The 14,982-nt window shown below is 54.1% G+C and overlaps 1 protein-coding gene across 14 annotated transcripts in view; it reads left to right on the top strand.

Annotated features, from left to right (window-relative positions):
* The window catches only part of PHLDB1 (pleckstrin homology like domain family B member 1), a 42,414-nt gene that overhangs the window by 17,266 nt on the left and 10,166 nt on the right, over window positions 1-14,982 (top strand). For 12 of the 14 annotated variants that reach the window (XM_079956130.1, XM_079956123.1, XM_079956132.1 and 9 more), the window contains 9 exons: window positions 277-402; window positions 1,519-2,873; window positions 7,486-7,758; window positions 9,724-9,864; window positions 10,105-10,236; window positions 12,600-12,728; window positions 13,485-13,640; window positions 13,750-13,860; window positions 14,118-14,207. In XM_079956130.1, the coding sequence (XP_079812256.1) occupies window positions 277-402; window positions 1,519-2,873; window positions 7,486-7,758; window positions 9,724-9,864; window positions 10,105-10,236; window positions 12,600-12,728; window positions 13,485-13,640; window positions 13,750-13,860; window positions 14,118-14,207 (2,513 nt within the window). The remainder of the gene's footprint in view (window positions 1-276; window positions 403-1,518; window positions 2,874-7,485; window positions 7,759-9,723; window positions 9,865-10,104; window positions 10,237-12,599; window positions 12,729-13,484; window positions 13,641-13,749; window positions 13,861-14,117; window positions 14,208-14,982) is intronic. The other 2 variants (XM_079956133.1, XM_079956127.1) reach the window with 1 other exon arrangement.

The raw sequence follows: 14,982 nt of genomic DNA, 5'->3' as shown, positions 1-14,982 counted from the left end.
CTCTCCCATGTGACTTTCCTGGGAAAGTGACAGTGGGCTGTCTTGGTACTGGGCCCTTTGCAGGGTCAGTCATATCTGAACCCCAGCTGTTTGGAAGAGGCCCCAAGGCAGAGTAGTCTTTTTTGCAACCCCTGTGGGATGTGGGTTCAAAGCGCAGGGAGAGGGGAGGTTGCTGTGTGACCCCAAAGTATGTTTTAATAGGGTTGATTTCCTGCTCAGTCTGTGAGATCACTGTGAATCTTCCCCCTCCCCATCAGTCTTCTCATTTTCTTTCAGGGTGTATGATCTGCCTGGGCCAGTCGACCTTCCTTCGGTTCAACCACCCGGCTGAGGCGAAGTGGATGAAAAGCATGATTCCCAGCGTGGGGCGAAGCCCTGCACCCCAGCATGGGCTCACAGCAGGTAGGAGAATTTCAAGGTCAAGGTTTAGGTGGGGTTCTGGGAGGCACAGCACAGCCCCCCCCCCCATCCTTGCAGTCACTTGGAATAGCCACATGACCCTTTGCCCCTGATGTTTCCTTGGCCTTCGTAACCATGGGGTTGTTGGGGGTTGAGCACCCCCAGCTCCCTGTCCAGGGATATTATGTCTGGGGTGGGGGAATCTTCTGCTGTGCTGTGATTTGGAATTCCTGCAGCTCCTTGTAAAATGTGAAATGTGAGGCCCTTCTTTGGGTGCCTCCTCCATGAGAGGTCTGGAGGAGAACATGAGAACGGGCCTTTTCTGCAGTAGCCCCCTGTCTGTGGCATGTTTTCCCCCAGGAAGTTCACCTGCTGTCTTCATTATGCAACTTTAGGCGCATGGCAAAAACATTGCCTTGGCCGATTGACATCCAATGTCCTTTTAAAATGTGTTGAGGAGGGTTGTGTTATTGGGTTGTTTTTGTTTTTATTATGTATTTTGTGTTTTTATATCGTGAGCTTATGTTGCAACCACCCTGAGACTTGCGGATATAGAAATTTAATATACGATATGATAATCTTTATTGTCATTGTCCCATACAGAACAACGAAATTGAAAAATCTACATAAGACATTCAAAACCCAACAAGCCTGCCATCCCAGTTATCCTAACCTGATTAGCCCCCTAAAACTCTGATACCCCATTTTTAAATATAATATACTCCCATACAGACTCCTTATAATGCATTTAAAACCAAAATCGCATTTGGGTAGAAACTGTTTCTCTGGTGACTAGTCCTAGTCTTTATAACCCTGTACCTTCTTCCGGAAGGCAGAAGCTGAAAGAAATCATTTCCAGGATACGCATTAATTAAATTATACAAATTTAATTAATGGTGATGGCGATGATGTCTCAGCTGCCACTTGAGTCCAGAGAATTTGATAAGCCTTGATTTCAGGAAAAAAAGTTTCCCGCCCGCAGAAGTTGAGCATGGCTCATAGGCAACATGTGTGGGGTTACGGAGCTGCAGTAGTTGCAGAAACAGTGGGGTGGGGTGGGAGCAGGAGCAGTGGAGGGTCAAGAGCTCCCCCAGCCCACCTTGTTTTTTCTCTCTGCAGAGGCCCAGAGCCGTCTGAATGGCAACCAAGATACGGCGAAGGCTTCCCGGCACAGCCACAGCGCATTGGTCAGCTCCATCGAGCGGGACCTGCAGGACATCATGGACTCCCTGGTGCTGGAGGAGGAAGGCAGCACTCCCAGGCAGCTCCCCAGCAGCCGCGGCAACGCTCCGTCGCCAGACTCCTCCGTCGTGAATGGCAGGGGCGGGCGCTACCTGCTGTCGCCTCCCCAGAGCCCTGGCGCCATGTCTGTGGGATCCAGCTACGAAAACACCTCCCCGCCCTTCTCTCCCCTCTCCTCTCCCGCAAGCAGCAGCAGCTGTGCCAGCCACTCGCCTGGCACCCAGGACCAGGGCCCTGCCCTGCCTCCCGTGGTGCCCGTTCGCTCCTCTAGTTTCAACCACACCATGCTGACTCCTCACGGCGGGGCCAGCCTGGACCTGCCAAGCAGCGCCGGATGCCCAAACCCGGCCCGGGGGCCGGGGAGCCCGCGGACGGCTCGGAGGGCCACACAGGAGAGTCCCCGGAGCCCCACACCCAGCCGCAGGGCCCGGCCCTCGGGGGAGAACCCCTGCCCGGGCCCACGCAGCTCCCCTCCACCTGCATTGCCCGCTGGCCTGAGCGAGAGCCTGCCGGGCAGCCCTCGGGTACAGCCACCCACCAGCCCACGCCTGGCCCCCAAATTCCAGTCGCCCTCCACCCCACGGACCAAGGCCACGGCTCTGCAGGAGAGGCCTCCCAGCCCTTTCCGGGAAGCGCGGGACACGCCTGCTGGCACCTCCCGCCAAGGGCTGGGGAAAGGCTTCCCGCCGGCTGAGCCTGCCGGGTTTGTGCCTCTCAGCCAGTCGAGCCGGGCCTTGCAGCCCCCCGAGAGCCCCCGACTCAGCCGGCGGCCTCTGGAGAGCATGCGGGAGCTGCCTCCTCTCAGCCCTGCCTTGTCCCGCCGGGCAGTGTCGCCAGCCCCACATGGTGGCCCCCCAGTGCAGGCCAAGGCCGGCGAGGCCCCCTGTGGCTGGCGGAGGGAGCCCATCGAGGACCTTATGTCTGCCTCTTTCTCCTGCCTGCGGGGACGCAGCCCCTCGCCCACCCTGCTCGCCAGGGAGCCTGGCCAACGCAAGCCCAGCTATGCAACCGGCCTGAGCCCCGCCTACAGCCTGGGCTCCCTGACCTCGGCCTCGCCGCGCCAGAGCCCCCGCCTGCACCGGAAGTTGTCTGGGGGGCTGGAGCTGACGCCGGGGCCCCTGCGGGAGCGCAAGCACAGCATCTCAGAGCTCAGTGGCGATGAGGGGGAGCTGAGGGAATACCACCGCTGGCAGCGCCAGGAGCGGCTCCGGGAACAGGAGATGGAGCGGCTGGTGAGTGGGCACCTGCTCAGGCGGCAGGCACAAGGACCTCTGTAATGACGGGGGGGGGGGGGCGGGTCTGCCAGTGCCTCTGAGGTGGTTGGGCTGCAGTGTTAGAAATTAGCCAGGCACCAGGCATGTGTTGTGACTTGCGCAGGACCTTTTGCAACCAGGAGAGGTCAGACTGACATCACCATCTGTCTGACCTCTCCAGCTTTCTTGAGCAGCTAGGCAGAAGAGCTTGCATACTGCATTTCTTTTCCATGTTTTTTCTCTTAAGGAGTACATGGTTCACCCCCGCCCCGCCCCCCCCGTTAATTCCTACAACAACCCTGTGAGGTAGGTTAAGAGGCTGTGACTGACTCCAGGATCACCCAGTGAGCTTCCTGACTGAACGGGGATTTGAACCCTGATCTCCTAGGTCCTAGTCCGACACTCTAACCATTAGACCACACTGTCTTCCTACAGTACTTCTGCTAGGGGGCAGCAGAATTAAGTAGGTAAATAAATAAGGGGAAGGCAAAACGAACCTTAAAGAATGAACTGAAGCATTTTTCTTGAAGCTTGAATTTGTTGTATTTGATGTTTTAGTGTGTTGTAAACCGCTTTGAGATCTTTTTCTTTAAAATATAAAGCAGTAGAGAAATGAAATGAATAATATTAATATTTTTTTTCAAAAGTCCACCACCGTTGTGGCAGCTGTAACCTTGGTTTAAGGTGCCGTTTGGCAACTAGCTTGTATATCTGAGTTTCTAATACTGTAGATGTGGAATGAATGAGGGAATCTTGGGCAGGCTGAAGGAATAACTGTTCCCCAGAGAGAAGGGAAGGTTGGGGGGCTGCCCTGCCAGGAGCATTAGGAATCTTAAGCGAAATACATGCTTTTCCTTGCAGCCAACAACTAGGGGTGCTAATTGTTTGAGGGGGATGGGGGTGGAAGTCAATGATATTTCTGGAATTTCCAGCTTCACACTTGCCCAAGCCTTGAGCTGCAGTTACCAAGATGTGTTATCAGGGGGTGGGCAAAATCAGCCTGTGTGTCAGGCAGGTAGCAAGGTGGTGGCAGAAATAGCTGCGTGGAACGGTTTCTGTACAAAACACAGGGGAGTCAGACCCCTTTGCAAGAGTGTCTGCCTGGGGAAGTGAGGCAGGAATGTGTGGGTTGTGGTCCCCTGCAGATGAACAACAAGCTTTTCCCCCAAGGCACACCTGGCTCTGGGATGAGAGGTGAGGTGGAGCTGCGAGTGGGGGAAGTTGGTTTGTAACCCCCAGGCCTGAAACGGTGCATTCTCTGGGATTTTCCCATGCGGCCCAGACTGAGCATGCTCCGTTTGGCATTTGTCGCTTTGTTTTATGCTCCGCCTGCCTGGAGTTAACTCTTGCGGTTCCTATCTGGTGATAAGCACCTTCTAACCAAACATTTGGATGTTGCCCATCACGGGCCCCAGTGCTCCCCGGGAATGGCACAGAAGGGGCCCCAATGCACTCCGATGAGAGAGCGCATTTTTTCATGCAGAGTGCAGTTAAGCTATGGAACTTCCTCCCCCAGGAGGCAATGATAGTCTTTAAAAGAGGATTAGACAAATTTGTGGTTACGAATGGCTACTAGCCATGATGGCTGTGCTCTGCCACCACAGTTGGAAGAAGCAGTTCTTCTGAATGCCAGTCGCTGGAAATGGCTCTTGTGTTTGAATCCTGCTTGCGGATTCCCAGGCATCTGGTTGGCCACTGTGAGAACCGGATACTCCATTGGCTGGATCCAGCAAGGCTCTTCTTACGTCCTTAACTGTTGACTCTGGGCGGGACCCTCCCTGGCAGAGCTAACACCAGGGCAGGGTGTTTTGTGCGCCTGGTCCTCTGCCCAGCCTCTGAACCCAGCTGCACCACGCAGCTCCTAGCCGGAGTAACTCTGCAGCCTTTTTGCCCAGCTGGGCCTGGGCTGTGTGTCTGCCTGGCTCAGACTGGTGGAGTGTGCCACCTTGGGCTGCTGTGCCAGCCCCCAGCTACACCCTGCAGGCTGCCTGTTGTCTCGCCAGTGGCTGGGCACTGACTCACAACTGCTTGTTTGCACAGCTTGTGTGATTCACAGAGGAGAAATAGGCTGGGGGGGGGGAGAGGCTGTTGCTGCTGGGAACGCACCCTGCCATTAGCCTGGTCATGTGCTGGGGTAAGCAGGGAGCGTTTTTTGGTTCTCGACTTTGTTGTCGGAGGCTGGAGGTGTTTGTGTTCCTTGCCTGTGAAAGGCCTGGAGGGATGTGTTTGTGAGATGAGAGTCACTCTGGACTTCACTGTGAGTACCGTAAGCCTCTGTGCATGTTGCATGCTATTTTCCTTTCCATCCCACTTGGCACTCTGCACAGCCGAAGCAGCGGCAGGGGGGCTGTTCTCCCAGGACAGAATTTGCTTTGATCTCTTGTAGTAGTGTGGGGTGGTAGAGATGAGTGTTGGGGGTTGCCCACGAAAGCCTGCTCTAGTCCTGGTGAAGCTTAGCTTGGCACAGGATCCTGTGTGTTCCCCCCACTTGGGCTACATACAAGCTAAAATGGGGGTGCTCTCCTTAGACTTGGATTTCACTATGACATGGAGGGAAAGTGGCAGAGCTTCTCCTTGGCAGTTTCTGGTGCTTCCTTAGTATCCCTGCAGCCTCTCTTTCTCCTACCCCCCTTGCCCCCCCCCCGCAATGCCTCTTCTGTCTTTCATTGGTTAGCAGCTGACCTGGACACCTGTGCAGGAGTGAAAAGGCGCATAGGCAAGCGAGGCCCATCTCCCAGTGGGCTGGATGAGGCTCAAGGGTGCCAAGCTGCTCATGCCTGCTGGCTGCTGGCTTCTCTCTCTGCCAGCTCTAAAGGGCACCTGTTGTAGCCCCGTTGAGGTGGCCCAGCCTTGAGTCAAGGTGTATCAGGCTTCTCAAGGGGACATACTCTGAAAGCACACCTGTGGAACCTTCAGAACCCTATGATGTGACTCCTTGCACGAGAGCAGGAGAAACGCTTTCTTTCCCCAGGGCAGCTGCTGCGACTGCGCAGGCAGCTCCCTCGGGAAGTTTCCTGAGCCCTCCCTGCTCTGACCATCTTCCTGCTTGGGGAGGCTCTTTTAATTTCCTTGGACTCCTGTTTTAGGTAGCTGCTGGCTTTATTGTTTCATTCGCCGAATCAGATGTTTGCTTGCTTGTTTGAAAATATTTTATATATCTTCAGTCTGCACCATATAGCAGGACAGTATACAATTTTATGGGATGCGGGTGGTGCTGTGGTCTAAACCACTGAGCCTAGGGCTTGCCAATTAGAAGGTCAGCGGTTCGAATCCCTGGAACAGGGTGAGCTCCCATTGCTCGGTCTCAGCTCCTGCCAACCTAGCAGTTCAAAAGCACATCAAAGTGCAAGTAGATAAATAGGTACCGCTCCGGCGGGAAGGTAAAAAGATCTTCTGAAAGTAACCTGAATGTGAAAAATAAAGGTGCCTGCATGGGAACAGCAGCAACACGTAATACCCAACTGCTTGGGGAGGCCAGTCGGGCATCTGTAGCATTGGGGGGGGGGGCAGTGGCACAGATAGCTGCTAGCACTTTTCTGAAAGATCTCTGTGATACGGCTCAGATAGAAGGCCTCATACAAGCCTTAATTTTCAAATTGCATTTATGCCAGATAAATATTGTAAGCTGCTGTGTGAAGGCTTTCAAGAAATAAAAAGTCCAATGGCTAGCTGCAGCAGTTGGTCCAGACCTGAGTGGTTCCACTTAGTCTACCCTATTCTTTCCTACCCCCAGGAAGCAGCATTTGAAATCCCCCAGGCGCCAGGTGCGTTTTGCTACTGGCTCGAGTCCAATTGCGACTACGCGGAGATTTCTGGGCGCCAGGTTGGCAGCCGCAGTTTTCAAAACTTCGGTCTTGGTTAATACCATTTCCATTTCCATGTGTGTGTTTCTTTTCCTTGCATACTGGGACAAGTGAATGGAGTAAGCTACAGTCAAGCAATGTAGTTGAGATCATAGAATCATAGAGCTGTAGCGTTGGAAGCGACCCCCAAGGTGAATAGACGTTGTGGCGACTGTAACTTAGGTTTAAGGTGCTGTTCGGCACCTCGCTTAAATATCTGAGTATCTGCCCTACCCTTTCTGCCTTCCAGAGGATCCCAGGGCAGAATTTCATTGGCCTTGAGTTTCATGAGATGACACCCCAGTTCTTGTGTTATGAGAGGGAGAGGGAAGCCCCTCTGTCTGGGTGTGTTTCTCCTCCCCTTCTGCTGCAATTAACATAGGAGCTCCAAGACCTTCCTGGCAAATATTGTCTTAGGCTAGCTGGAGTCCGTGCTTGCAAAATGCCTTTGCGTCTTCTTTGCTCACGCACCAAAATGTCTTTCACCAGCTTTGGTCTGTGCTTACGGAAGCAGCTGCGCGATAAGATGCTGAAGAGGTTGGCCAAAAACACGAAATGCTACGTTTTCACTTTTCCCTTGTGAAAAGGCTGGGGAAAGCCAGTGGTTGGGGAACCGGCCAACCACAAGAGCCAAGAGGTTGGAGGGAGCCTGGGTGGGGTGGGGTCAGCTGTGGCTCCTGTCAGAGCACCGAAAGTCTTAGGATGCCAATGTTGACAGCTTTCCTTTCACCCCTCTGCCCTTTGCTTAGGAGCGGCAGCGGCTGGAGACCATCCTGAGCCTGTGTGCCGAGTACACTCACAGCGATGGCGATCCGGGCCAGGAACACAACACCTTCCCCAGCGCTGCTGCCGAGGGTGCTGGCCAGCCGGGAAGGAGGCCCTCCAAGGGCTCCATCAGTCTTGGACGAGCGAAGGAGCAGCTGGTGGGAACCCTGGGCCTGCGGGAGAGGGAGAGCTTGGAGCGCTCGGATGAGGACCACCTGAAAGAGGAAAGCAGCAGCACGGAGAGTGCCGGCCAGGAGGTGAGAGGGCTTGGAGCTGGGAGGACAAGGAGGAGCATAAGGGACTGCCCTGGGTGGAGTCCTCCTTTGCTCCCCAAACTAGCTTTTTCCACTGTCACTTTTTTTGGAATACAGCTGCCATCTTCCCTGACCAGGCTGGCTGGGGCTGATGGGAGTTGGAGTTCCACAACAGGTTGAGGGCAGCTGACTTGGCATGTAACCTCAGTAGGCTCAGAGAGGAGAGAGTGGCTTGTGCATTCCTCCATCTCTTTGGGGAGAAGAATTATATGCCTGTCCCAGCCCCGGTGTGTCTGGGAGACATCTGGCTAACAGAGTTCATGGCTGGTGTTGTGGTATGAATTTCAGATAAAACTTTATTCGCATTAGCCAATGGCCATAGCAACAGTAAAACATTACGGTATACGCAGGAAAGGAAATTTGATATAAGAGCACAATTTAAAGTCCTGAATCAGCTGTCAGTTAGTGGCCCTTATTCTGATTGTCCCTGCTATGAACCTAGCAACCTTTGCTGTTATCTGCTCATTTAGATCTGATAGAAAAAATGGTATGAATTTATTTCTACCCCACCTGTTTGTTACAAAGGGAACACCTATTAAACAGAACACATGGAACCAAGAGAATTAGGAGCAAGCTTCAGCAGATCCAGTCTATTAGAGTTATTGCAATAGGACAGGCTCTCAGCAGAACTGCTAGTTAGGAGAAATAAATAAAAAAATTGTCCAGTAGCACCTTAGAGACCAACTAAGTATGTTCTGGTATGAGCTTTCGTGTACATGCAGACTTCTTCAGATACACCAGCACGGCTACCTACCTGATGCTAGTTAGGAGGACTGCCCAGAGCAAATTCGTAACAAAGCTTATGCAGGATTTCAAGCACAGCAGACAAGAAGTCATAAACATCAAGCATTTTTCTACATACCTCAAAAAAGGTTACAGGTCATGGGATATAAAGATCCTTGACCTCACACTGGTAATCAACTTTCCTGGGGTGTCCCAAAGTATTTGGTCCTAACTATTCAATGGGGGCTGTTGACATTCCTTTCCCATGCCTGTCCTTGGAACCTCTCAAGGAGATGCCAGTGCTAACTCACAACAGACATAGGAAAACATCCTGCTGTTTGTGCCACTTTCAGGGTAAGATAGGAGAGATGGAATGCAGCCTAGGAATGAGGCATGAGAGTCACAAAAGCAGACATGCAGGAATCATTCATGGATGCATTCTAGCCAAAGGTTAAATGCACTTAATATTGAAACATGATTAAAATAAAAAATATACACCTAGGGTCACTGATTTTTTTCCATTATTCCCCCCTTTGATTATAACCTTTCCAAGGTTTATAATCCCACTTTATCAAAGTCGTTAATCTACCAAGACATAGTCCCTCTTGGACATATTTACTAGACTATTAACATTGGCAAGCATTGAACACCACAACATAGCAATATAATACAAAGAATGACTGAAAGGAGAATTAATAAATGCCCTTTCAAGGCTTCCTTGATGCAACTAGCCTGAGGATACCAATATGGCAATCCTTTATGTAATGGGTAGGCAAACTAAGGCCCGGGGGCTGGATGCGGCCCAATTGCCTTTTAAATCTGGCCCGCGGACGGTCCAGAAATCAGCGTGTTTTTACAGAATGTGTCCTTTTATTTAAAATGCATCTCTGGGTTATTTGTGAGGCTTGGGAATTCGTTCACCCCCTCCCAAAAAAAATATAGTCCGGCCCCCCAACAAGGTCTGAGGGACAATGGGCTGGCCCCCCTGCTGAAGAGGTTTGCTGACCCCTGCTTTATGTTGTTCTTATTAAATTCTCTATGGTTTTAAAGACCCAAGAGAAGCAGGAAGGCCTAGTCATCAAGGACACATGAGGTTTTCTTGCATCAGCTTTATTTTGTGCCCGGTGTCAAATTAGTCTTCTAATTAGGCTACCCTCTTTGCTGATTTTTTCAAACCCTCCACAGCACGAAGAGCCAGCCAGCACCAAAGCCAGCCAGGAGGCGGCCCTGTTGGAGGAGGAGCGCACCCGTGTCCTGGCCAGCGTCGATCAGCTGAAGAGCCGAGCTAAGGAGCTGGAGCAGCAGCTGCAGGAAACAGCCCGGGAGGTTAGGCAGGGATGAGGGCAAAGGGTAGGGCTCCTTCCTCTTGGCTGTGCCCCGTTTGGTCATGCTGATGGGCAGGGCACAGCCCAGGAGGGGCCCAGTCCTAGACTTCATTCATGAATGAAGAGTTGCTGGAGCTCAGGGAGGCCTCTAACTTACCCCCACCTCCCGATGGCTCCTCCTGCAGAGGGAGGCCTGCAGGCCTGAGTCTTAGCATGAGGGGGCTCCTTGTCTCTTGCCCAGGCGGAGATGGAGCGGGCCCTCCTGCAAGGCGAGCGGGAGGCCGAGCTGATCCAGCTGCAGCAGGAGCAGAAGGCAGTGCAGCAGTTGCAGGAGCGCATGTCTGGTCTGGACGCCGCCATCCACCGGGACAAGGTAAATGGCTGGCGCCCGAGGCCTCCTGGCTGCTCCAGTTGCCACCTGGCCACCCTTTGGGAAGGCACAACCAGGCCACATGTGGCCCTCGGCTTGGGCTGGCCCTGCTCCGCCCAGCTTGGCTGCTCTGTTCCTCACCCCCCGCCCCCAAGGACACTACACCAGGGGGAACTGGGTTGCCAAAGGGGCCCTGGCACTTTCCCTTGCCTCTCTGCTGGGTTTTCAAACCGAGGTGACTCTCTCGGGAGCTGAACTCAAGGTGGTTCCTCTTGGTGCTTGGTGGCAAGCTGGAAAACTGCTTGGGGCTCCAGAGTGGAGCCCTCCCTTTCCAAGCTGTGGTGTCTGAGGTGTCTCTTCTCAAGCCAGGCAGTGCTGTTTGCATCCATCTCCCTGGCGCTGCTCAAGGCTGGGCCCTTCCTTGCCCCAATTCCATCTTTCCAGACCAGAGGCATTAAGAAGATGTTTGCCTGCAAGACAGGCAGCTCCAGACCAGCACCTTGGCTGGCTGGGGATGGAAGCAAGTTGCCCCTGGGACCCGATTCCCACCATCCCCCTGGACTCCCTGGCATTTAGCCCCCCAGGTGCTTGTTTGGGGGCTGCCGATTCCCAGCCTTTCTCAAACCTTTGCTCCCGCAGGGAGCCCGAGGGGACGCACACACCTTGCGAAGCGCTGCCACTAACCCCCCGCCTCGCACTAACCAGCTCTAACCCTCTCTCCGTTCTCTCTCTGTCTCTCTCTCTCTCTCTGACTCTTGATTGCTTGGATGCCTGCCTGCCTGCCTGCATCTTGCTGGTGGGCCACCCTAACTGAGACAGTGAGGCGGAGCATGGCTGAAGCCCAAAAGACAGGTGGAGGAGGAGGAGGGAGGGTCTATTGCATGTGTACAAACATCCCACCCGATGGGAGGCTGCCTGGCAGGGACACGGCTCCAGGGCCTAGCCTTGGCACCTCCTGGGGAGCTGAGAGGGCTTGGGTGCCTTTAAGGAGCTCTGCAGTGCCCTGTCTCTCCCCCATGTGGGTGCCCATCCCAGCGGCCCCCCAACAGGCAGGGTGCTCCAGCCTCTTCAGCACTTCAGTCTAGCTGCGGGAAAACTTGCAGGTTTGTTAATGCACAACTGCGGATTTGGATGCACAACTGCTGATGCCATTGAAGGCGGGCCCAGGGCTTGCTGTTCTGTTTCCCAGTGTGTAGGCCTCCCCAGCTTTGGATTATTCCTTAAGGACAGGGCAGAACCACCCGGTCTACTGCTGGCACACCAAATGCACTATAAAAACTCAGGGCTGTGCAAGTGATCTCATTTCACAGGGTCGGGAGGACCAAAGCCAGGGGGTGGGGGTCAATACTGCACAGGAAAGTCTGTGTGGATGGAGTGCCAGGGCATGACGCCTGGGCAAGCTGACCCAGAATTGAAAAGCGGCAACTGACACTCAACCACCCACCCACCCTGAGGAGTGGTGGAGCTTCATGCTCCGGCGCCAGGGGGAGGGGGCGGAGAGTAGGCGGGGCAGGGCTGGCTCGTGTCCCAGGGGCGTGGCACGCCACCCGTAGGCACGTGAAGCGCGTCCCGGGGGCATGGTGCGCGTCCTGGGGGTGTGGCACCCAGCGCGGGCGGGGGGTCAGCCACAATGGCACCCCATCGGGATAGCGCTGCTGGGGGCAGTGCGCTCCCCCCGCATGCCTCTTCCTCTGCCAGTGATCCTGAGATTCTGCCCCAAGGAAAACTGGATGATACATTCTATTGGTTTTTATTGTGTGCCCCTGCCACATTCTGTGGACGCCTGTGAAGTCAGATCCGGCATGCAGCCCTGGCCACGGGTGGCAAGGTGCTTGCTGCCCCCCGTGTGGGCCTGGTGCCTCTCTCCTGCTGCCAACTCACTCACTGACATGTACCCCAAAGTGCCCAGAGCCCCCAGGAAACGGTGCTGCACTAACTCCAGAGAGGTGTCAGCCTAGTTTTGTGTCTCAAACATAGCAATGCTTGTATGTCATGAGTCAACTCTGGGGTGGCTGGGATGGGGCTGGGGCTGGAGGGAGGGTGTGTGTCTCATCCTGAAAATGCCCATTTCCTGGACTCCTGAGTATCTCTAGAGACCTTTGCAACAGCTGACATGGTGGACTCTTCTGGGCAGGCCAGTAATTGGCCGGAGAGGACTTGTGGGTGGTCAAGCCTGCCCTTTGGGCACATGGTGACTTTGAGACGCAAGACTGAGGTTCCCAGTAGCTGCCCGGTAACCCTGTTAGAGTTTGAGCCCCCTTGCTAACCTCCTGCCCCCTTGCTTTGCATGGCCTGCTCTTGAGAAGTGTGTTTTCTCTCTCTTTCTCTCTCTCTCTTCCGTGTGTGTTGTTTTCTCCCGGATTCAGGAGAGGGCAAAGGTTGATGCTGAAAGGAAGGAACTTGAGCGACTGCGGGCACTATACTCTGAGCTCAAGCACCAGCTTGATAACTGCCCTGAGTCAATGAGGGAGCAGTTGCAGGACCAGATGCAAAGGGTCAGTGTCTCCTCCCCTGCCCCCCCACCATCTCCCCGCCTGCAGCCGGGGTCAGCACCTGGCTGAGGGTAAGCATGGCAGGCTGGCTTGGGTTGGTGGGGCACAACTCAGCAGGGCCTGGCGCCCTGGCAGCTCTTCTTGGGAGGACAGCTTTTCCGGAAGAGGGAGCTCAGATCATGGGTGGGGGCCCTCCTCTCCTTGAGCCCTCTTTGCGGAGCACGAAGGGGCTAAGCCTGGAAGGAAGCTGAGCCCAGCCTGGCAGGGAGCAAGGGTTGCCAAGTCCTTCGCTGCTCCTCAAGAAACCCACCCTACACCCCTTTCTCATGGCTCCTGCTGGCACCAGAGGAGTCTCCAGGAGGCTGCCAGCTCTTGAATGCCCCTCAGGCTACTTTCCTCCTTGAACTGTTTTGCTGGTTACGTGTCCTTTTGATTAAAAAGGAGCTCGCCTTCCGCCATTTTGTTGTTGTTGTTTTTTTGCAAGGGTTTGCTTGCAGAGGAGAGCCAGAGCAGCCCTGTCCTTCAGGTTGCCTCTGCTGGCTCTGCAGCCTTTGGACCCTTGTCCCACCTGCCCAATGACCCTCTGGAAGGCTTGGACCAGATGCACATAGAAGGTCCTAGGTCCAATCCCCAGCAGAATCTCCAGAAGCAAAAACCCCTGGGAATCCTTGCTGAGCTAGATGGACCAATGTTCCTTCCCCCTGCCCAAGCCAGCCACCTTCCCCGAGTCCCAGCTGAGCCGCTGTGTCCCTGCTGCAGGAAGCGGAGGCCCTGGAGACGGAGACAAAGCTGTTTGAGGACCTGGAGTTCCAGCACCTGGAGAAGGAGAGCCGCCTGGAGGAGGAACGCGAGATGCTCAGCCAGCAGCTCCTGCACAGCAAAGCCGAGAGCCACCGCAGCGTGGCACGGAGGAAGGTGGGTGGGCGAGAGCGGAGAAGGAAGCCCTTTGAGCCGGGGGGGGGGGCAGCACTGGCCATGTGGCACTTGCTCAGCCCCCAACCCCGCTCTTTCCATGTCTCTGCAGGAACGCCTGGCAGCGCTGGAGAGTCAAGCCAACCAGATCAGGCTGCAGGCTGCTCAGGAGGCTGACCGGCTGGGCAAGGAGAAAGCCACCACCTTGCAGATGCTGCAGAAGGTATCACCTGGCAGGGAGGGCATCTGACAGAGCTGGGCGAGGCATTGCAGGCAGGGCAGGGCCACCTGGAGTGGGGCTTCTGTCTTGCCAGAACCATTCCCCCATAGGGGTAAGGTTAGGTGGGACCTGGCCTATTGACATGGGGCAGGGCAGGGCTCTCCCCTTGGCACTGTGCCATAGGGGAGAGGCAGCTGGAGGCTGGGTGGTATGGCTGGAAGCACCCCAACAATCTTCTCCCTTTTCCTTCCCTGTGGTAGGAGAAGGAGACCCTCCTTGCGCTAGAGAGACGGTACCGGGTGCTTACTGGTGGCTCCGGCTTCCCCAAGGCCTCTACAGCTCTGCGAGAGGTAAAAGGACCTCTGTGGGTGCCCAGGTTCTGTGGGTGGGTGGGGGGCTTCAGCAAAGCCCCAAGGGTGCAGGCTTTTGTAGCCTCCTGAACTTTCAGTGGGAAGTGAGCCCTTGCCTTAGCAGCATTGCTTGTTTCTGCCTTTCTCCCACCTTACCCTGCTAACAGCCCAGAGTTCGGTGGCAATCTCTCTTTACCCTTAGAAGGAGGCTGAAAGGGAGGTGAAGAGGCAAACCCTGCCCAGGAAAGCTTCGTGTGCTGGTACCTCATGCCCAGAGCTTCTCCAGCCAGTCTCCCATAGTCCGAGATAGTTAGTTATTATTATCTCCCATTATTGAGATTTTCCAGATCCATTTAAAAAAGGATTCTTCCAGTCTAGGGCGTGCTGAATTTTTCAACCTTCAAATTCCAAAAATGAAGTGTGCTAAAACGTTGTATTGGGAACTCGAAACATATTTCGTTTAGTTTTGCTTGGTTAGTAAAATGTGCGTAAAATCACATAAAAATCATTAAAAATGATTGCCAAGTACTTGCAGTTATTATTATTATTATTATTATTATTATTAAGCACTACCTGTCATTTTCAGAAGATAAAATTCTTTGGTTTTATGAAAGCAGTTCATGTGCTTCTTCATCAGACTTGGATTTGCCAAGCTAAATGTTGTTCAGTCACGAAAATAATAGCAGATTTGAATTCCTCACACCCAAAAACATATTTTTAAGACCCTTCACTGAAAAAATTTGCAAAAATTAAGTTTCGGCCCCTAACTTGTGCA

Source organism: Podarcis cretensis, assembly GCF_951804945.1.
Source record: "Podarcis cretensis genome assembly, chromosome: 15".
Classification (NCBI taxonomy): domain Eukaryota; kingdom Metazoa; phylum Chordata; class Lepidosauria; order Squamata; family Lacertidae; genus Podarcis; species Podarcis cretensis.
Note: the sequence above shows the minus strand (reverse complement) of the source record. Positions and strands in the feature narration are given on the sequence as shown.